The 23,815-nt window shown below is 44.0% G+C and overlaps 1 protein-coding gene across 1 annotated transcript; it reads left to right on the plus strand.

Moving 5' to 3' along the window:
• Positions 1-20,541: 20,541 nt before the first annotated feature.
• On the plus strand, positions 20,542-21,577 carry LOC133905707 (uncharacterized). The gene is made up of 2 exons (XM_062347469.1): positions 20,542-21,061; positions 21,163-21,577. The coding sequence occupies exons 1-2, from the start codon at positions 20,738-20,740 to the stop codon at positions 21,325-21,327; spliced, it is 489 nt and encodes a 162-aa protein (XP_062203453.1). The 5' UTR covers positions 20,542-20,737; the 3' UTR covers positions 21,328-21,577.
• The last annotated feature ends 2,238 nt before the right edge of the window (positions 21,578-23,815 follow it).

Consider the following 23,815-nt stretch of genomic DNA (forward strand, 5'->3'; position numbering starts at 1 on the left):
AACATATATAAGAGGGGAGTAGCTACAGCACCAACTTAACCTAGGTTGTGTGTGTATATATATATTATATGTATATTCTGTATTTATGCTCATTGTAGTTTATATCTGTGCATATTTTATAAGTTGTAACTAAAAGTGTTTCAGGTTGTAACTCACAGTGTTTCGGGTTGTAACTAGGAATGTGTGCAGTACGAATAACAAGTTGTAACTCACAGTGTTAGCTTTTCGTGTTGCAATTATATATTTATGGACGTGAAGTTGTAACTGTTCTACCTAACAAGTTGTAACTCACAGTGTTTCAAGTTGTAACTGGGGGATGTGCACAATACGAATAACAAATTGTAACTCATAGTGTTAGCTTCTCGTGTTGCAATTATGCATTTCTGGACGTAAAGTTGTAACTGGTCTACCTAACAAGTTATAACTCATAGTGTTTCAAGTTGTAACTGGGGATGTGTGCAGTGCGAATAACAAGTTGTAACTCACAGTGTTAGCTTCTCGTGTTGCAATTGTGTATTTCTGGACGTGAAGTTGTAACTAGTCTACCTAACAAGTTGTAACTCACGGTGTTTCAGATTGTAATTGGAGATGTGCGCAGTGCGAATAGCCAACTGCGTATAGACGCAAAATAGCCTCACCGTGTGTGTATATATTCAATGTGGCAATTTGCCAGTATCTTGTAGGTAGTTATTATTGTGTGTGGAGTATTATGTGTTTGGAAAGAGTAGGAAATTAACATTTTCTCTAGGCCACTGATCAAGTTTAGATACTTCCTCTAGTTATAAATACATGTCGTTAAATAAGACACAATCTTTAATACATAGCTTTAACTATTATTTTTTATAAAAATATATTTATAAAATACATTAAATTTATCATATTATGAAAGACTTTTTCAAGACAATCTGCACATATGATGTTAATGTTTTTAAATAAGTATTTTGAAAATTATTGTTAATCAAAGTTCAAAAGTTTGATTGATTTTTTAAAAGTAATATTATTTATGACCGGAGGGAGTATGACTTTGTGCACTTATGCTAGAACATTCGCCTAAATTGGCTAAGCAGGAGCTAACGCAACGATTGCATGGTGTTTGTATCTCGTGGTTGACAGGTAGAATTAGAGTTCCACAACTACATGTTCGATGGTTTTACTGTGGGTTTCCCTGGATTTGCTTAAGGGTAACTAAGATTAACCTGTTGCACCATCAAGGAAAAGGGTCGAGATATGTCATTTTTTAGAAATGATGTTCAAGGTAACCTTCCTCACTGTACACATGTGAAAATGAAAATTTTGTGTAAATTTCACTTTGATCTTTATGTAGTGATCGAGGAAGCCCTGAGGTTTTTATATACTCTCTCCAGTTTAAAATAAATGTTATTTTAGTTACATATAGTTAACTATTTTAAACTTTAGTTACGAATTATTTTTTATATATTGAGTTTAGATACTTGAAAATGACACAGATAGATTTATCTTGAAAAATATTTTTATAATAATATACTTTTATTATTCTTTATCAATATATTATAACAAAAGTAACCGTCCAAGTTTATTTTGAGAACCGTATTAATATTTAAGATAACACTTATTTTAAGAGAGTGTTGTGGTGTCGGCATATAGCAGTTGGCCCCCTGATATTCTTGAGGGCCATTCGAGCTCGTTGGGGCCAAGCCGCTTGCCATTGGCCCTTCAAAAGGCAAACATATTCAAAGGTTATCTGTGGGTTGCCGATCATAAGTGATCGTCGTATCAATGGGGAAGACGTGCCACGTGTCGTGCTGGTACATTCATCTTTGCCATAGTGCTTTTAAGTACTACTCGATGACAATCTCAGGTGATGATTAGTACAATTAACTTGGTTATAAACTTTATTTTAATGCAACCAATTGATAGTACCTTTGCTTGCATTGGTCCAAAAGGTCATATAGTGAGCACGAGAATTTAATAAAGGTAATAAATCAAAGATTGAAGTTGGTAAGAATATTGCAGAGATCCATGGTGTTGATTAATTTTGGTTGGAAGCTTAGTTGTAAGTTGATCTCTTGTTGATCACTCAAGTTCGGCTTGTTTTGGGCGCTTTTACGTTCATCAAGCTTGATCATACTAAGAAAGAGCATTCTCACTTAGACAATGCATTGAAGGAGAATTTTTAATAGTTTCAAAGGATTCCTAACCTCATATGTATTCGTGAGGTTGCAATTTTTGGCGTCACACATCTTGAAGGGGGGTTTGTTGGAACATACACCAAAGATGTGTTGGCCATGTCAAGTTAGTCATGTCTTAAGGTCGTTATCATAGTATTGCACTATTTCATTTTCTTATAAAAATATTGAGCTAGGAAATACTTGCCTTCCTCTCATTGGCATCATCCATTTTGGCTATCTTTGGGGCACTTGCTTTCTCTTGCATCAAGGTGAGAGTTAACGAAATTGTAGATAAGAGCATATGGAAAAGAGGAGCTGGTCCATAAATTAACAAAGCTAGAGAAGTGGCATATCTGCACCTTTGAATTGATTAATCTCACGCAAACAAAAAGATCATAAACTAGGAGTAAAGCACTATATATCTTCTCTTTAGACTTTACACATGCCTAAATTTCACGACCTAATACCACTATACACTTGGAATGTGGGCATAAATTTTAGTGCAGAACTAGATAAGATCGCCACTGTTCCTCAGAAAAAAAAAAAGATAAGATCGCCACTAGCATTCTCATATCTCCAACTAATGATAGATGATTTGTCCTTAATCACTAACCAATACACTCTTAGTTACCTAGACTCGCATGCTCAGATCTCAAGAACAAGATCAGATTACAAAACTGAGAATAAGTTAATGAAGTTATTTGGCAATTGCCACATGCCCTTCATAAAAAATGTCAATAACTGATGTAAGAAATAGGATTATGGAAGAGAAAGTTTGATTGACGACGTCCTGTTGTTGTCTACTGTAGTATATGGAAGATAAAGTTTGATCGGTGACAAGGTAGATGAGATATTTTCAGGGAAGGCATCTACCAAAACTTGTTTTTTTACCAATGGGTGCTTAGTGCCTTTTTCAACATATCTATTTTATGTGTATATTCGCAGCCTTGATTGACATGACAAGTAAAGTATTTGAGTGTTGATTGGCTTGTATCAACATTTGGGCAAAACATATGATGATTTTTGTTGTATTCTCAGTCACTACTATTGAAACTATTTTCAGAGACGGGTGGTAATCCATTTTCACAAGCGTTTAGCTATTCGTCTCTGATCGATCGCTTGTGGAAATAAACGATTTTCACAAGTGAAAAATGAACCGCTTATGAAAATTTATTATTATAGACGGTTTCTAAAGAAAACCACTTGTGAAAATATATTACCATAAGAGGTTTTCTGTCTGTGTTAATATATTTTCATATGTGGTTCCTTAAGCCTACCGTCTGTAGAAATAAGTTTTCACAGACGGTGTACTTTAGCATCCGTTTATAGATAGATAGTTTCATTCAAAATTACTACCGGATATATATTTTATTCTCTTCAGATTTCAACACATTTTAAGATAGAAATTTACATCATAGTTTTCAACAACATTTTAATATTCAATACAAGTTCAATATTTAACACAAGTACAACAATATTCACAAGTTTGATATTTTTACATCACAAGACAATATTCAACACAAGTATTGTTTCGTCTCCACAAAGCCTCGGGTGGCTAGCCAATTCACCTTCATGGTCAAAGAACCGGCCATTCTTGTGGACAACTTCGTGCATGATGGACCAACACATATCACGTTGGATGTTTTGGATATCTTCGTTGTTGAGCGAGGTGTTAGTACATTCGACCCTTTGTGTTTGCAATGAAAACACAATAAAAGAGTTAAAATATTACTGACAACGAAAACAGAACCAAATAAGAATATACAAGCGTAATGAGGACTTACGTCCTGGGGGTTTATTGTGTACATCCTGTTTACCATAAAAAACTGGCAAACATAGTATCCACAAAGAACGGTGTCGAAATCTTGCTTGTGGCACTTAAATAATAATGCAATGTATTTGTTAGTTCAATAGTACTCTTTATTATAAATAGTAAGATACAAGCATTAGATGTGTGTTATTACTGGAAAGTGTGTACAGACCACCATCTCAGTCGGTTTGGCCGTATTGTGTCTCCCACTTTTCAATACATACCACTTGTAGGCCCTATTCAAATGACAAGAAGTAATTAGCAATACATAATGATTTATAAGGATTTTATGTATGGGGATTTTCTTTACATCTGCATAACGTTAATGAGTTCTTGATAGGATGATTGGGGGAGATCGACTGAGTCAAGGATCACGAGTCTGCTCCACTTCGGTATTAGCATTATATAAATAAAGTGGTCATTATATGAATACTTATGTAAGGTTTTTGATCGGCCAATTAATTTAAGTGTAAAATAATTTTTTAGGACTAATTGACGTATGAAACTTACTTAAAGTTGTAGGGGACCATGATATAGTCCTTATCTTGCATTTCTAGTATAGCGCTTCCTATGTAGGTCGATATATCAAGCTTGTGTGACTTGGTCATTTCTTTTATGACTCTTGCTTTCTCCCTGTTATTTTTCCCCTTAATCTCGGGGGCATCCTTCCTCAACTTTACTACTAAGTTGGGCTGGGAAATTCGTTATGGATTAAGGAATCCGACCGGTAAATTCAATTTTTTCGTATCGTTAAATTGCATTCTACAGAACAAATCACTAGTGATTAGTTTCTATAGCATATATTGGTAGATATATGAACATAGGGTTAGGTTGTAGGCACTTACAGGTATCACATGCTTGTGGGATTGATGTTAAGTTTGTCGCGATGGAATAAAGCATGCATGTCCTTAAAATCCACCATGAGATAGGAGTCTCCGCTTAGAAAAATGTTAGCAGGGACATTAGCAATGATTATCGAGAACCACGCACGATATGCCCTCATGTACCATTCGTGGAATCTCATCTCCCATGAACCATCTTGGAGTCAAAACAAGGGTAAAAATGGCTTGCTATTCTCATAAATCTCAGGAACATCCGGTGTAGGCAAGAAATCCAACTGAGGGGTACTCATTGTTTTGTCGGTCTCTTTCACGACATCGCCCTTCGCTAGAGATTCTTGAGCGGATGATGCCTTTGCTTTGAAGGACAAAATCCACCTCTTCACTGGAGATGTTAGAGTCTTTTCGTATTAGGTAACTATGATATGGACTCTCTGATACTCAGGTGAAGGTGCCGGAGGTGCAGACGCTGAAGGTGGAAGTGCTAGAGGCACAGATAGTGAAGCACGAGACAAAGATGCCTAAGCAAGCAAAGGTGCTGGATGCTCAGGCAAAGGTGCCGAAGGCGGCGAGGCTAGACACAGGGGCGAAGGTGCCAAAGGCGGATAGGCTTGGCGTGGGGGCAAAGGTGCCGGAGGTGGAGAAGTTGGGCGCGGAGGCAGAGATGTTGGGTGTGGGGACGTCCGTGACGTTTGCGATTTTAACTGCTGATAGCTGAAGATGATATATCGTCTGGACCATAGAATGAAGTTGCCAACAGCCTCATCAATAATATCCATACCCTCAGATGTGTTGATGTCTAGCTTGTACTTCATGAAAAGTGATTGTACTAAGCCCATTTGTACTTTGGCGTAACCAGCTGAAATGTCTTGATTGTGAAACATACGGCCTAGAATGACCTGGCCCATGGCAGCTTCGACAGTGAAGTCTCCCTTACCGATTAGAACATGTAGCATGTAAGGGGTAACATCTGTGATATCATCCATAGTATGATGTATCTGTATTCACTCGAGTACAGGTAATGTGTCTAGATCTATTACAATGAGTAGATGGGATCTAAACTAGAGTAATGACGAAGTTGTCAAGTATCTCATGTAGTCATAGTGCTTTGCATCAAGTTGTAGATGAGCTAAGTTCCTCTAGAAACAAACTCTCTTCTGGGGTCTGGGTCTCCGCCTTATATAGGGGTCTTATACTGTCTCCTATAGTGAGTCTTTTATCTTATACACCAAGAAAGATTAGATAAATCCGGCTGTAACACTAGTTATTCTCGAGTTGGGTAACCAATGGAGACGTTTCTAATATACGCCTTTTGGATCTCCGGGAGTATCAGGTACCACAGATTCGGTTCTATAATATCCGAAGTTATTAAGCATTCACACGGCATACCTTATCCGTATATGATATACTCTTTATACGTATATACCTTATAATTTAGATATTCGATAGCAGAAAAGTAGTTTCCATATAAGCTAGAAGCAGAAAAAATGAACTACAGGTTAACAAGTTAGCTAAAAATAGCTTTTCTGAAAAGTCGTGTGCTAAAAAGTTAAAATTTTATTATAAAAACTAATAGTTAAAATTAAAAAAACTTTTTAAAAAAACAAAATACGGCTTTAAAAAAAACTAAAAGCAAAAACAGCAAATCAGTCGACCCTAACCCTAACTCTGCTTGTGAAATGCAATCTGCAAAAGATCATCACACACGCTACCACGCGTGCTTAGTTTACGAGTGCGTAAACAGCAGCGAATTGGAACATATATGCTAGCAGACATCGAATTGTCGGTATCCCGGAGCGGTTCCAGCTGAAGAAGAACAGCCAACGGACGACAATGATCCAGCTGCCGGAATATCATATCAGTATATATATAGTGATCAATTTAAATTAATATTCCCGCCATCAGCTTAGCGAGGCAGCGATCACGGGTGCGCCTTGCTGGCCTGCCCGATCGATGGACCGCCGTGAACGGGAATCTAGGATTAGATCTCGGTTCGCTGTCGATGATTTTTCCTCTGCTTAGTCTGTTCGATGCGATGGCGACGAGGACGACGACGACGATATGAAGTAATTAAGAACAGTTTAATTCGTTAGCTGACAAACTGTGTGTTTCTTTCAGTTTTGAATTCAGATGTTTTGCCGAGGATCCTCTGTGTACTTTTTCTCAAACGCACAGGATAACCCCGTGTCATTATATTGAAGTAGGGAACAACGGTCCAATTACAACAGACACAACAACAAATAAAGAGAAAGAAAAACAGAACATTAAGTAGTAAAATCAAGCTGGCGAGTGAAACGCAGTCTGCTAGCTATATATGAACTTAAGCGATAATGTTCTTGTCTTCTTTGAGTTACTTTGGCAGCAGAAAAAGGACTAGAATATTTAATTTAAGAAAATTGTATAAAACTACAAACTTTGGGACAAACTTGGTGCAAAACCACCACTTTTTAAAAAAATATATACTTAACCATAAGTATTCAGTCAGTTGTTCCAGAAAACCATGATTTTGTCTTAAAAAATGTTACGTGACAGGTGGACCCCACTTGTCAGTCACACTAGTAGGTGGGCCCTACATGTCAGTCTTTTTTCTTTCTCCTCCCTCCTCCTTTCTTTTTTATTCTCAATGTGCACCTCCCTTCTCCGTCTCTCTCGCCTCTTTGGCCTGCCTCTCCCTCCGCCTCTGCTCTCTGGCCCTTGTGCTAGAGCGCCATCGCGCCGTCTCGCCAGAGCACAGCTGCCCTAGTTCCTTCGCTCCCCTCATCTCTGTCTTTTCTATTCCCTCTCTCCCTCTACTGCCTCGCACTCCGACCTCGATAGGAACACCGTGCCGCCCTTACCTTCCTTCCCGAGCACCTCCTCTGAGTGCATGGTGTGTTGTGGCTACCGCTCCTGCAGGCCATCGCTGATCATGCGGATCCCGCCGTCGGCCCACCCAAGGTCCGAATCACTATCGCTGACACCGATCGCGACATGCTCTTTTGCACCGGCGACCGCCTTTGCCAGTGCACATTCGCGGTGTCGCAAGTGCGGCTGCTACTCTTTGGATCGGCCCGAATCCACTCAAATCCGGCCCCTTCGCGCCGAAGTCGCAGGACACGAGCCGTCGTCGCATCCGGAGCCCCTCCGCTCTGCCAGCTCGCGTCACCGAGCCAAATCCCCATGTCGTGCCCCTTCTTTCGCCTCTACCGTAGGCCACCGTTGCACCGCCTTCCCGCCTGACCCGAGCTGTCGCCGGAACCGGATGGATCCCGGCTGCCATGGTCGACTACGTCACCACCGGTAACCGGCGCACCTCCCTGCCCCGCTCTCCTTGGCTTCCTTTCACCGCCACCTGTGCTCCTCTCTCCTATTTGGTGTGCAGAGGCGGAGGGAGAGGCGAGCCAAAGAAGCGAGAGCGGTGGAGATGGGAGGTGCACACTGAGAAGATAAGGGAAAGGAGGGGGACAAAGAAAAAAAGTTGACATGTGGAGCCCACCTACTAGCGTGACCGACAAGTGGCTCTCACTTGTTAGGTAATGTTTTTCAGATGGAATCGGATGGAATCATGGTTTTCTAGAATAACTACCGAATAGTTATGGTTAAGCGCAAATTTTTTAAAAAATGGTGGTTTTGCGTCACGTTTGCCCCAAAATTCATGGTTTTGTGCAATTTGCTCTATTTAATCTCCAGGCAGTGGAAGTCGATGTTGTTCTTGACGACCCTATGCTCTATGGGCGGTGAATGCCAATCACGAAATTGTACCAGTATCTAGAGTGTGATCTGGGCACTAAGCAGTTGGGCCAATTGGGACTGTGCATTTGGCGTCGGCAACCGTTTAGGCCGGGAGCGATAGCGACGACGAGGTTCAAAGGAAGTGGTGGTACGGTGGTGACTAAGCAATATACCCAGGACCGGTCCTTCGGCGAGCGACGGCTTGAAGAGCGTGGCGGAGATGTCACGTACTGCGACCCCATTGTGTCAGGGTGTTGGGGTTTCGATATCTACTACAGTACTACACATGCATGCAAGACGTGGATTAAAATTTCGTCGAATTTTCTCCGAATTTTGGAGAGGAGTGAAATATCTAACTTTGGAATTTTCCTTCACTGATATATGAAGCCCACAGAATCAAGAATAAAAAATGATCGAAATTTTCATAAAATTTTACGAATTTTAATCTTTTCACAGGTGAAGGAAAAAAATTAAAACGAAATAGAAATCCCCGAACCTATGTGTCAGGCCCTCATCTTTGCCTTTGGCGCTCTCTCACCTTTCCGTTGACCCTGCATGCAGCGGTGCTCCGGCGAGACGTGGATGGAGGAGCTCCCGGGTAGCTGAATCAAAGTTAGGCCCTGTTTGTTTCAGCTTCGGATTCTGGCTTTCAGCTTTTATAATCCGAAGCTGAAACAAACAGGCAGCTTTTGGTTATAGCTTTTTAAAATCTGCTGGTTGGATTGTGAGAATCTGAGAAGCTGGTTTTCCTCAGCTTTTGATAGATTGTGAAAGTCCATTTTACTAAACTGTCCATTAATTTTTTTTAGAATCTACAGTCTAAAAGCTTTTCATAATCCAGCTTTTCACAATCCAGCTTTTATAAGCTGCTTTTCAGAATCTCTAGCTGAAACAAACAGGCCCTTAGTTCATGGATCAGCTAGCCAGCTTTTTTTTAGAGAGAGCGTACATTTAAGGATACCACACTCATGTTCTACACACGTGCACGTCTCTTATATATGCTAAAAACACATGCACATCCTTAGATATAAAAAAAATATTGAAAGGTACTAAGATCATCTCCAATAGATACTTAAAAACTCGTCTCCTATAATACTATTACAGTATCTGTTGGAGCCGGATACCGAGTGTCATCATCCCTCATTTTACTGTAGCACTCGAAAAAAGGATAGATACGGAGTCTATTGGAGATGGCCTAGTCACAGTATGTGAAAAATACGCAATCTCACTAAATGCTACCTTACCGTCATACGCCTGGTTCGAAATCATGCAGGGATAAAAATCTGTTGATACATTCGGTTGGAAGTAAATTGTATAAGATCATGTTTTACGAAAGACCTATTTTCCTGTGATAACATTTGTTTCCTCTATTTCTCTCCTCCTCAGCTCAGCCGTTAAATTAAAGAATATGCAGCTAAATCAATGTGATTTTTTATATGAAGGTTCTATTGCCGATGCTGAGCATAGAACCCGGGCCGGTGACCTGCAAAACGGCTGAGCTAAACCTTGTACAAATATAGTATGGGCTTCCAATAAACGTGCTACAATCATGGGCTGTGGCCCAAGCGTATTTCAGCCCGTGGATGTCCCCTTCAGCGAGGGAAAAGGCCTTGATCCGTGTACTTTATGGGCTGTATCGGCTAAAAGCCATCATATTTTAGTTTAAAAAGAAGGCAATCATATGTAGGCAGAAATCAATTTTTATTGACCATGCAAAAGTGAATCTATGGGATTTCATATCACACCATGGAGCGCCTAAAACCTATCTGGGGACCCTGCAAAATAAACAATTCAGATTTGCAGCTGGAATTTGTATAAACTATTTATAAACACTCCTGGCTCATGAACAAGAACAGCACAAGCTCAACTAATTCACCAGGATTAAGGTCCCGTAAATGCCATAAGATGAAGCGAAAAGCGGATCGTTTTGGCAGAGGGATATCCTAAAACTGTTTGATACATACTTTCTCTCATCATAAATACTTATCACTTTTAACTAAGATCTGTTTAAATTTTTAAAACTTTAATCATCAATAACTTCCAAAATATTTCATTTGAAAACATAAAAATCACCCGTCTAGATTTATTTGAAAATTACTTCCATAATATTCTATTTTTATTAAATATTATAACTATATTCTAATAGAAACATATGGCCAAAATTACACATCGAAGACTGTGAAAAATCAATAACGACAAGTATTTATGATAGGAGGGAGTATAAAGGGCTAGCAACAGCTAGCCATAATTGGAAATAGAAGAATAGTGTTGTTTTGGCAGGACATATGGAATGGTATTATCCCACATCTACAGTAGCCAGAGCTGTATTCTTTTGCTGAAAATAAGAAGATTTCCCTGCAGCAAGCAATTATGGCTGAAAACTGTCAGGATCTCTTTCAACTGCCATTATCTGTATAGGCATATGAGCAGTACGATCGCCTAAATGAACATATTAGTAGGGTGGAAATCTCACAACTAGAGGATAGCTGGACATATATATCTGGAATAGCATTTTCTCATCACTCAAATTATATAAATGGTTGGTAGGGCACCAAGAAATTCCCGCTGCTTTCCGATGGCTATGGAAATCCTCGTGCCAACTAAAACACAAGGTTTCCTTCTCGCTGCTGATAAGGGATAGGCTCAGCATCAGAGAACTACTGCGTAGGAAGAATATGATCCTCCAGTCCTACCATTACGTACTGTGTCTTGGCCAAATTGATGAATCTGTGACACATTTGTTTCTGCATTGTCCTTTTGCAAAGGAATGCTGGATACTACTTGGGCTACAAGCCTACAAGTACCTGATGAGATTGAGCCAATGGAGATTCTGGAACATTTCAATTATTCAAAGCTACCTTGGCAGTCCATTTCTACATGGAGATCATCATCTTCATGAGCTGGTGTATATGGACGCTAAGGAATGCAAGCATTTTCAATCGGAAGAGCCCAACGGTGGCAGCTTGCAACATCAAATTCAAACAAGAGTTCGCTATATATGGTTATCCATAGAGCCAAAACAACATACCTACCAACCATTTCAGAATGGCTAGAAACTCACTTCTAATCTCTTTCTGTTGTCTTTTTTGCTTCCCCCTTTTGCTTTTGCGTAAACTTTATTTTACTTGGTTTTAATATGTGGTATTGCTATAATTTTCCCGGGTGATTTAGCCCCCACACTCATTGTTTGTTCTCTTCCCTCTCTCCACCCCGCTTTCTCCATCTCTGGTGAGCTTTGACCCGTCTTCTCTGTCTCCAGCAAGCCTCTAGGGTTAGATTTTGGGGATTTGGCGGTTTAGGCTCCAACTAGGCTCCCTCTAACCCTGAGCTTAGAGGGAAGGATATGGTGGTAGGCCAGCTCGGTGGTAGTGGCGGTTCATGGGTGGGGTAGCAATTCAGCTCGACGCCACTGGCCAAGGTGGCGAAGGCCAGTGCACAGGGTCCGGGAAGGGGTAACGATGAAGACGAGGGCGGCAGACGAGGTGACGGTAGTGAGGAGGCTGCTGTGGGCAGAGTAGGATCTCACCGGAGGGCCGGGTCAGCAGCCGCCAGCTCGGTGCTCCGATAAGACCCAACCCTACCGTGGCTGGGTAGAGGCATGTGTGGGCGGTGGCGGGTGTAACAGCCCAAAAATAAAATCTGCTATAAAATGACTTTAGAATTATCTATAATAGCTTCTAGATTTTCCCCATTTTCTTGTGCATTTTTCGATTTATTTGCATATTGAAATGTGCATTTAGCAATCCCCTTTGGCATGAGATTTCCAAAACTTTTGGAGCAAGCTTGATTGGAGTTCAAACGAAGTTTGAATTTCTACAAATAAAACAAAACAAAAATCAAATGGAAAATTTCCAAAAACCCTACAAGGGAAGAACCCACCTTGACCCATCTCGCTTCCCTCCTTCTCTCAGCCCAGATCAGCATGCTGACCTTTTCCCCTCCTCCCCCTTTCAGCCGAGCCATGCCCCCCCCCCTCTCTCTCCCCCCTCACTTAACCCGATAGGCGGGCCCTCTCTCTCTCTCTCTCTCTCTCTCTCTCTCTCTCCTCACTTAACCCGACAGGCGGGCCATATGGTTCCATGCGTCATCAACTCCATGCGCACAGTGGCCCACCTGTCAGGGTCAGCTTCTTCCTCCCGCCAGCACTCTCTCCCCCATTACTCATCCTTACATTCGTGTGCTAGAGAACCTAGGGCGCCTGCTAACCACGTCTCGGTGCCCCTTTCCAGTGGTCGTCGCCCGAGGAGATGCTCACGACAATAGCCCTGCTCTATCAAGCAAGGCTACGGCGCCCAACGACATCATCAAATCAAGAGTGTCAGGGAGAGCAAGGAATGTGTCCCTTCAGTACCCAGTGTTGAGCAAGACGAACTACGAGGCTTAGGCGATGAGGATGAAGCTCCTGATGCGTGCTCAAGGTGTGTGGGGTGTGGTTGATCCTAACTTTGAGCACCATGTTGTTGATAAAGAGAAGGATCAGATGGCCATGATAGACATCTCCATGGGGCTTAGTGATGAGATGCTGATGCAAGTATCAGAGAAGGAGTCCGCATCGGAGATGTGGATAGTGCTACGCTCCATGCATATGGGCGCTGAGCGCGCCAAGGAAGCAAAGGCCTAGACATTGCGTTAGGAACTTGAGAACCTTGCTATGGGTGAGGCAGAGTCGGTAGATGATTTCGCAGCCAAGGTAATGTTGCTTGTTGGCTATATTAAAGTGCTTGGAGAGAAGATTGAAGAGTTGTACGTTGTCAAGAGGCTGCTGCGAGCCGTCTCTGACAAGTTCGTCCATATTGCATCGGCGATCGAGTAATTTGGAGACATGAAGAAGATGACATTGGAGGAAGTCATCGGCTCCCTCAAGACGTACTAGGAGCGTATCAAGGTGCGAGGAGCACGGACGGAGGAGCAGCTCCTCATGGCGAGGGGGCTTGAGTCGTGCAAGGACGATGGCATGGCGGTGGCCACGGAGGCGAAGGCCATAGAGATAAAAGCAAGGATCAATGCTACAAACTGTGAAGAATATTGGCATCATTCATATGAGTGTCCTTCCATTGGGAATGGGAAGAAAGAAGTGGAGAAAGCACTTCTCAGCGAGGTGTACGGCACAGCGGACAATCACCCGGCTCTCCGTGTGTGTGTGTGTGTGTATATATATATATATATATATATATATATATATATATATATATATATATATCCAAAAATAAGTATATATGTTATGCATACACGCCCATATATGCATCCAAAAATAAAATTGAAATGGGCTCTTACGTCAAAATATGGTGGTACAATGCCGTGTGAGACTCTACATGCAAAGCAGAAGACTCGCTCCTAGAGCCAACTAGGAGCAATGCACACAAGCCTACTCAAATGTAACTACGTAGTTGATATTCGCACTGCGCACATCCCCTAGTTACAAACCGAAACACTGTGAGTTACAACTTGTTAGGTAGACCAGTTACAACTTCACGTCCAGAAATGCATAATTGCAACACGAGAAGCTAACACTGTGAGTTACAACTTGTTATTCGTACTGCGGATATCTCCCAGTTACAACCCGAAACACTATAAGTTACGACTTGTTAAGTAGACCAGTTACAACTTTACGTCCAGAAATACATAATTGCAACACGAGAAACTAACACTATAAGTTACAACTTATTATTCATACTGCGTACATCCCCCAGTTATAACCCGAAACACTGTGAGTTATAACTCGAAACACTGTAAGTTACAACTTGTGGAGTGTGCGCAGATATAAACTACAGTGAGCATACCTGCAAAATATACATACAATATATACAGAATAATAAGTTGTAACTCACAGTGTTAGCTTCTTGTGTTGCAATGATGCATTTCTGGATGTAAAGTTGTAACTGGTCTATCTAACAAGTTGTAACTTATAGTGTTTCGAGTTGTAACTGGGGGATGTGTGCGGTGCGAATAACAAGTTGTAACCCACAGTGTTAGCTTCTCGTGTTGCAATTATGCATTTCAGTACGTGAAGTTGTAACTGGTCTACCTAACAAGTTGTAACTCACAGTGTTTCGGGTTATAACTGGGGGATGTGCGCAGTGCGAATAGCAACTGCGCATAGGCGCAGAATAGCCTCGCTGTGTGTGTGTGTGTGTGCGTGTGTGTGTGTATAAAGAGAAGAAGAGAATAGAAAAGAGACTTAAAAAACACGTAGTGGTTCCTGTTCCGCTCGTATATGTTTCGCTTCCGGTATTTTTGGTGCCTGCGTTCAGGTTCGCTCCCCCGTGTGGGCCCACGTCCCGCGCGCTCTCGTGCTCTTGCGTGGGCCTGCCTGCTGCGCCCGCTCCCACGTGGACCCGCCTGCCACGCGCGCTCCCGCGCGCGTTCGCACTATGTGCAAAGCATGTGCACGTAACTAGTAGAAAAGAGAAAAGGCCTAGGCTGCCAATTCCTTTCTTCTCTCCTCTCTTTACAGCCCGAGCCAGCCTACCTCCTCAACTCAAAGTCAGCCTGGGCCTCCCCTCTCTTTTCTCTCCTCACCGGCCCGAGCCAAGCCAGCCCATATCGCCCCTTCCTCTTTTCTTTTTTCTCCCTCACCTGAGTCACCCGCCCCCCTGTTCCTCTTCCTCCATCGATCGAGCCGCCTCTCCCACGCGCTCGCGCCACCACCCGTGCCACATTCACCTGCTGCCCTTGCGCCGCGCTACTCGAGCCATGCCACTTTCCTCTCCCCCTAGGATCGGACTCGTCTCTATCCCTAATGCCCCGATTCGAAATGAATCAAATCTCTCCCAAAGCCTAACAACCCTAGCTTTTATCCCCTCAAGGGAACCCTCGGGCCACTCCTATATAAGGAGGAGGGAGGGGGTGCCCGAGTGAGAGATTGATTTTGGAGACCAGCGAAGCCCTGCCGCATTGCACATTCGTCGATGTCATGCTAAATAGTGCCACCGCACGGAGTCACCACCGCTGGCCCACACCTATGCCACTGTTATCGATCACCAATCTGCCTCCATCGATGGCGAGCTTTGGTCGAAGCATCCTCACTGTCATCGCCCTCGCTGGTGAGTTCCGACCGTGATCCCCCCCCCCCTCTTTCTTCTCTGATGCGCGTGCTTGTGTCTTATGCTAGGCCGTGTCACAGCTGATGCTATGTGCCTATGGCCGGCTATCGTGCCGTGCGTGTGCTCGTTGACGCTATGCTATTCTCCTGCGCTTACTTCTCCTCGGCCTTTGAGCTGTGGGGCTGCTGCCTTCTCCCAGTCATGCTCGGCGTGTATGTCGCTATTTTGTTTGTCTCTGTGACCAGCCTGCATGCCATGGATGCCATGCTCAGGCCTTGTGCCGTAAGAAGCTTTGGGTTCTAGCCGTGCGTCGTCGAAGTCTTGTAATCTAACCACGCGCTAGTGAAGTCCAGGCTCTGGCCACGAGTCATGATAGCCTTGTCGTCTGGTCGACGTGTTCATGCCTGTGTTGTACGTCGTTGTTTTGTTCAAGCCCGACCGCCCGTATCTATTGCGCGCCGTTTTGATGTTCGAGTCCGGCTACCTTTCTCTGTTTGAGTGTCGTTGTGCCCAATTGGTGGCCTGGCCATCGTGCATCTCTGTCTCCACCGTCTGTGCGTCGTAGTGCCTACTTAGGCCCAACCGTCGTGCTTTTTTTTGTCTCTGTTGTTCATGCCATTGTTCTGTGGATACCGGCTCCAGCAGTATGCCATTGAAGCTCTGTGCTCCGGTTGTGCGCTGTTGTTGCCCGGGCTCCGACCATATGCGGTTGAAACTCTAGGCTCCAGTTATCGCAGTCTCGCCGTGACTTGCCGTTGTTGTTTTGTTGGGTATTGATATGTGATGCCCCCCTTTCATTCACAGTGTGGTCTGGCCTTGGTAATTCTGGCTAGTGCTCTCTGAGAGGCCTTCATCTGATGGCCCTGTTCTTGTATGGCTGGGTTCACTGACTTGTTACTGTAGTTCAATTACCGTGTTGTCATTACTCTGTTCTTGCTATCACTCATCAGAAAACATGGAGGTTTGTGGTCATATTGGAGAGCTCTGGCTGTTAATTGTCTATATGGGCGGCTGCCAACTTAGGTATGCTACCCTATGGCTTTGATGTGAAAAAGGCTTTCAAGGTGGCTAGTGTTATCTCTTTGATGTTGATCATGGCTGGATGCCTCTATGTTATCAGTAATAGCTTGATATGTTGGCTATTCATGTCTTTGCTGCTCCTCTGAGTTGGTAGATGGAGTTGGGGAAACAGCTTTGTCTTTCTGTGGTGGTTGATCTTGTTGATGGCCCAGTTTCTTCTATTGTCGGCTATCTAAAATTGTTATGTGTCTGCTTGCTATCGTATTACTACCGCAAGATAAAGCTATTAAGGGCTTCTATGGTTGGTTGCCTCCCTGCTACACAATCTCTTTGTGGCCGGTGCCTGCTCGTTTGCCTTTGTGGCTCGCTGGTGATCACCCCGTCTTTGTGGCCTAGTGTCTGTGTGGCTTCTCTGTCTATGTGGTTGTTCGACAATTATTATCACAGATAATATATGTGCCATTATGGTAGGAGGATTTGTGGCCCATAGTGATCATCCTCGTCTTTGTGGCTTTCACCTGTGTGGTTTTCGCCTTCATGGTATGTTGCCTATTGCCTTCGATCGGCGGATGAGGACAAGTCCGAGACTCAAACAGGGGTTTAGTAAGTCAAGTGTGGCACTAAGGTCATGGTCGTGACCTTGCTGCCACTTTCGGTAGAAGCTACACGTCGTATCGCGCCTCTAACCCACCTCTTCCTATGTACACTATCCTGAGACCCATACAAGGTCGATAATAATTCGGGATACATAAACAGTCAAAAAAACCCATGCTTGATTATTATCCTTTTTCTTTACTGCTATTGGTTTCTAATGTTATCATTTTACGTTTCGTATGGCTACAATCTTGCAGACTCGGAGACGACTTTGATACGATGATCGTCAGCATAGCTTAATCAGAGGTAGCTCGAAGACAAGTGTAATTAACCTGAGAGCTTCACTGAACCCCGGAAACTAAGATTAAGCAATCCCTAGATCATTGAGATATTCAAATAGTATGTGTGTTATGGAGTAACATATATAATGAGAAAAATTACATTTTATGAATGTGACATGAATGAATAAAATTTATATGTTTCCGATTATTACATCAGCTCGTCTTTTATATACTATATATATTGACACACCTACAATATTATTTTCAAAGTTACCTAAAACAACGCGACGACACGAGTTTCTCTCGAATGCACGAACAAGCTATGGGATGGCGCAGCTAGTAACGATCGTGGCGGGCGCATCGGCGGGCATTAGTAGCCACGTTTAGTCTAGGCGTTCCTTCAAATTGCAATAATTAAACCAGAAAAGGCTGCCCAGTTTGTGCGCTCGTGTGTTAATCGGCCAGGTACGTGCGCTCGTGTGTTAATCCGCCGGAATTGCTAATATGGACGGTGGGTGACGCTGACGTACGCACACGAGGGCACGCCGGACACCACACCGCCGCCGGACGTGCCGATGCTCCGGGTCTCGCCGGACGGCAAGAAACGTCTAGCGAGGAGAGGGAGAATCTGACACATGAAACGTTACGTCAGCGAGGAGAGAGGGCCGCGTGAAAAGTCAACGGGCGATCGGTCCGGACAGGATACGGCCAGCTACGACCGACCGGCAGATCGCAGAGAAACCGCGTCGATCTCATCCCGGTCACTGTCACGTGAGACCGTGCGGGCCACGTGCGCCTGCCGGCCGTACAGCGGCAGCCGCGCTCCGCTGGCAGTCGTCTCCTCCGTTGCGCTCAGACGAGCTAGAGCGACCGGCGGGCGGTCCGTCGGAGTGACCCGTTGGGCCGGGCTGGACCCGGTCCACGCCCCGGTCCGTCGCGGTCGCTCCGGTCCGTCGCCTAGCACTAGCCACCAGCAACCGTCGTGGCCCCAGCTCCAGGCACCCTGCGCCGTACGATGCGGGACCGACGGCGAGGGTTCGAGCTGAAGTAGCCGTTGGGGGCCGTGCGAGCGAGGGAGCTCGAGGCCGCGTGGACCCTGTCAAAACCAAGCCTTGGCCTCGGAATTATATGCATCTACACGGCTACGACTACTGCACGGTTACGCTGATTACCACTTAAGACTTCACCGTCTATGCATCGGCTTAAACCGATAATCAGACAGCTCTTTACACTAATTGATTCAGTGTGTTTGAATATTCGGAAAGAATAACTGTCGTTGGAATGAAATTTTGGGGAGAAATCTTGCGATTTTCTTACCTGACTCGTGATGAGAATTGTGCTCTGGACACCTCTGCTCCATCTCTATTGAGCCCATGAGGCCATGAACTCTAGAAGCCCCACATATATATATATATATATATATACACACACACATACATACATACTGAATATTTTATAGTAACAATGAAATTACAATACGAGACCTATCTATGATAAACGATGATGTGATAATTGGATCAAGGTTTTTACAACATTATTTACAAACCACAATTATACATAAATAAGGTATCACATTTATTCCATACCAAGACAATGTCTCATATATCTCAGAAGTACGAAAGCATGATGTAACTCGAATTTAAATAGTAAAAAAAATCAAATAAATAAATTATAAAAAATCAAATATATATATATATATATATGCACGCTCCATCTCCGGTGAGCCCAAGAGGCCATGAACTCCGGAAGCAAGTCGACGAGTTTGTGATCAGGGTTGAGGGTGACCGTCGAGTCATCGGTAACATCTAGTTTTAGAGGGAGGTCGCGGCATTGGCCGTAGATAGCGTAGGTGGTGGGGGCATCAAGAAACCAAGTGATTAGCGCAGCGAGCCGAATTTGTGGCCAAAAGAAGAAAGACGATGTGAGGTGGCCGACGAACGAAGAGGGTGGTACGAAAAGTACGATGACGGCAACAACAGAGAAGGGCGGCGAGCCTCATCGTCTCCGGAGAGAAATCCACGAAGGGAGCGGTGGCGCATCTGAAGCAACCGGGTTTGGAGAGGGTCGAGGACTCGTGGTTAGGGTAGAAATTTGATCCGATGCTTGGTGTTGAGATGAGTCACATGTAACAGTGAGTACATGCATCTGCATATGTTTAGGTACGGTGTAACTAGTTCTAAATTAGGGGTGGAAAATGTGTACGCGTCGAAGCAGACACCTCATCTTCCCTGTTGCCGGCCCTCCAGCTGTGCGCAACCTGGACTTGCATCGGTCCTGCACCATTAACAAAACAAAGTTCATATACTATATATATGCTGTCTCCAAATACGTCACCAGCTAAGCACTGTAGCAAGCAAGCAGTACACTACACAATTACAGTACTAATTGGAATTGGCCTGACTGACAGTGGCTCCGTTCTAAGTTTGGTCAGAAATGCACGTTCACCTAAGAGGTAGAATATATATATATAGTGTAGCATATTATTTTATATTTATTGAATAAAATTTTAGTAGTACTGAACAAATTTCAGTAATAAAATGTGATTCATTAGTTACAGTAGAATAATACGCTATATCATAGATACAGAATAACACTACGGTATTTATATATGTATCTTAAAAAATAATGTATATTTTAGTTATAATAGAATTAACTAGAGATCAAATAGAGGGTTCTTAGTTTTTCTATGATTGATTTCCGCAGCGAATGGCAATCGAATCGTATCATCTCTGCACTCGATCATTATCCCTTTTTTGTTTGAAAACCTGATTGATAATCCATAGCATTTGAAAAACAGAACAATGGCCGCAGCTGCCACCGCCTTTTTGCTGCGTACTACGTCCCTACTGACGACCCGATTCAATTCAAAGATTTGCTTCGTTTGAATCCAACTTTCCTGTTTCCATTTTGCACTTTCGGATGCATGCTGATCTGCACTTTTGACTAATCTACGTAGGGCGAGTTCAAAGGGAATCGAGAATGAGTCCGTGGCTAGCGTGCGCGAAAAGTCTGAACTTCTTCCCGTTCAGATTTCAGACACGGCCGCTTCTCCGTCTATATAAGCCACCGGCCGTCCACCTTCAACGCTGCACTCAACCCAAGCTTCCCTCTCTCTCTCTGACTCTCTCTCTCTGTCTATCTTCTGTGTCTCTGTCTCTCTCTTCTCTCTCTCTGACCACTTCCTCTGAACCTCCCTCTGCATTAGCAGCAGTAGTTGTTTCTTGAGACGCTCTGCTGTGTTGTGTTGTTGCATCGATCTTGTGTTGTGCTGCTGCGTGCACATTCAGAGGAGATGGACCTGCTGAGCCAGGAGCAGATCGCCGAGTTCCGGGAGGCCTTCTCCTTCTTCGACAAGAACGGCGACGGCTGCATTACGGTGGAGGAGCTGGCCACGGTCATGGGCTCGCTGCAGGGCCAGCGCCCAAGCGCGGAGGAGCTCCGCGAGATGATCCGCGACGCCGACGCCGACGGCAACGGCACCATCGAGTTCGCCGAGTTCCTCGGCCTCATGGCGCGCAAGACCGCCAAGGACGGCGCTGCCGACGCCGACGAGGAGCTCCGCGAGGCCTTCAAGGTCTTCGACAAGGACCAGAACGGCTACATCTCCGCCACCGAGGTACTTTTTTTTTCGAGCTATAGATAGTCTCACTGGCACGTGGGGCCTCGCGATCGAACAGTCTCGCTGACATGCGGGGCCTTGTGGGTGTCTGTTTGCAGCTGCGGCACGTGATGATCAACCTCGGGGAGAAGCTGACGGACGAGGAGGTGGAGCAGATGATCCGGGAGGCGGACCTCGACGGCGACGGCCAGGTCAACTACGACGAGTTCGTCAGGATGATGATGCTCTCCGACGGACACGGACCGGCCAACCACCACCAGTGAAGAATCAACCGCACGCACGGCTGCATCGTGGATCGGCTACATGTAGCTAGGCTAGCGTTTCATTTAGTTCCTCGTCGTCTACCTCGGCTGATCAACTTTCTCCGTTCTCTCCAATGGAGGAGAGTTGGAGAATACTACTGTGGATCGGAAGAAATGGGTATGGATGGATCTGTTTGTCAGTGATTATCACTCATTTGTGGTAACTGATTAATCAATTTATTGAATCGTCAAACGGTGACGATTGATATCTTGACTAGCCAACAGAGCGATGCAAGAGAATCCGGTGTGTTGGAAGTTTGAACATGTGAGACTCCGTTATACGCTTTTCTATAAAAGCAGGTGGACCTTCTCTAAAAAGATAAGTCTGAACTTGTTGAACATTGCAATGCTGATCGGAGTTTGATCTTTTGAGATTTTGTTTGGCCCACCGACAGATGATGCAAATTGGGCTGGCCAGATTTGGCAACTATGCATGCGTGCACCGGGGACGGCAACATTTCATCCATTTTTAACACCGCGCGCGCAGCATCGCGAGTTAGTGAAGTGAAAGTTGAGCCACTTGGGTCCGGGTCTGCGGCACAAGGCCAGCCCACCTAAACCCAGTGTAAGGATCAGTCATGCTCTAATAGAGGTGTCAATTAGTATTACTTAAAACTAAGGTTTAAAATCACAAAATAAATTTATTTTAAATTTTATTTAAATATATTCTAAATTTATCTAGTGTTTCTACTCTACCGAGATAAAATTTTGCACCTTAGAAACCAATCATAACAATTACACCCGGTAATTCTAGGAAATGTAAATATGGAATAGTGAATGTAGGAAATAAGTGTGGAATATAAATAGTACGGATAATTAATTCAAAAACCCCGCACGTCGGTGAATTTAGAGCCCACATTAGAGCCCCTCACAAGGGTCAAGATCCTCGGTCAGATAACTCTGTAAATAGCAGTTGGAGCTCCTCACTTGCAAATGGATCTCCTACTAGGCTTTTCTCGGATGCTTAACGTCGTCTTCACTATGGTAGTTGCTTCCCCACTCTGACACAACGCCCACTCCTCCCGCTCACACAACGTGCGGTCGCTTCACAACCTAGATGCACACTATGCCTAAACTAGAACTAATTAACTCATTAATTTTGTGCTAATTATCTTTGTCTTCAATGTGTTCAACTTTAGTGGCCAGAACTCCTCTTAAGTGCATGTGTATGCTCCTGAGCTCTAACCCTCAAATGGTTGAGTGGAATGGTCTATTTATAGCCCCAACTCTCAAAACTACTCGTTGTCTATTGGGCCCAGAAAACTATAAACAACAGATAATCCAGTAAGCACATTTTCTTTAGCACCAGAACATATAGTGAGTGCAACAGTGATGGTATCTGTCATGTCCCAAAATCCGTAATTGCATAATTAAGCATAAATATGCTTCTTAAGCATCATGTTTAATTTTGCGTGATTTTGTTGTGTAACTATAAAGCAATTCGTTTAAAATTATTTGGATAAGAGAAAGAAAATTGGGAGAGAAAAGAATAGAAATCACATTGAAAATACCTCTTTTCTCTAACATATGGACCCCACAAGTGGCCCCATCATCCCAACCACTCAAATAGACAGCCCCACCTGCCCTCTCTCTCCTCCCTCACTCCCCACACACCCACCCGTGCAACACACAGCTGCTGCAGCTGCTGCCCCTCTCACTCCCCTGTTAAACTCTCTCACTCTTCCTTGGATTTCTCTCTCTAGGAGTAAGGTCAAGGTATGAATGTGATACCATTGCATTCTCTAGCTCATGAACTACTCATCTATCCAATTGATTTTTGTTTTCATGGAAAAATCGAGTAGTTCTTGAAGTTCTTGAGCTTCTTGGAGCAAACATGGAGTTTTTGACAAATTTGACCTATAGAGTCGTGTTGCTAATTGATGAGTGAGTTTCAGGACCCTTGGACTATCCCTAACATATTCCCTTTAGGCTTGGAGAAGATCGCAACTCCAATCGACCAAAAATTCACTCGAGAACAGCTTTTCTGGGCTAACCCGGATACTCCGGGTTCAGCAGAAATCATTCGTCGAATTATGTTCAAAATTGTTTAGGGTTTAGGGTGCAAGATGGGTTTAGAATCCTTTGGATATGGCATATACACGTTTGTGTAGCATAGATTTGTAAAGTGAGTCGAATCGACCGAGGAAAAAGTTGTGGAAGAACCTAAGTCTGCCTCACCCGGATAATCCGGGTAAACCCGGAGACTCCGGGTAGTTGCGTTAACGATTAGCCGAGAGCCTCTCCTGGAGCTTCACCCGGAGTGTCCGGCACAGCCCGGACCAGCCCGGAGGTTCCAGGTTAAGTTAGAATAGTGACTAACCGAGCACCTTCACCGGAGGATGGCCCGAAGACTCCGGAACCCGAATATTCTGGATTCATCCGGATACTCCGGGCCAGACAAATAAAAAGTCAGTAAACGAGCGCCTCTTCCGGAGGTTCACCCGGAGGG

The sequence above is a fragment of the Phragmites australis genome, chromosome 23, assembly GCF_958298935.1.
Source record: "Phragmites australis chromosome 23, lpPhrAust1.1, whole genome shotgun sequence".
Classification (NCBI taxonomy): domain Eukaryota; kingdom Viridiplantae; phylum Streptophyta; class Magnoliopsida; order Poales; family Poaceae; genus Phragmites; species Phragmites australis.

Excerpts from the sequence above, each read along its gene's own strand:
- LOC133905707 (XM_062347469.1), top strand. The coding sequence starts at position 20,738 with ATGGACCTGCTGAGCCAGGAGCAGATCGCCGAGTTCCGGGAGGCCTTC. Across the intron at positions 21,062-21,162 it reads GCTACATCTCCGCCACCGAG|CTGCGGCACGTGATGATCAA; the intron begins GTACTTTTTTTT and ends GTCTGTTTGCAG.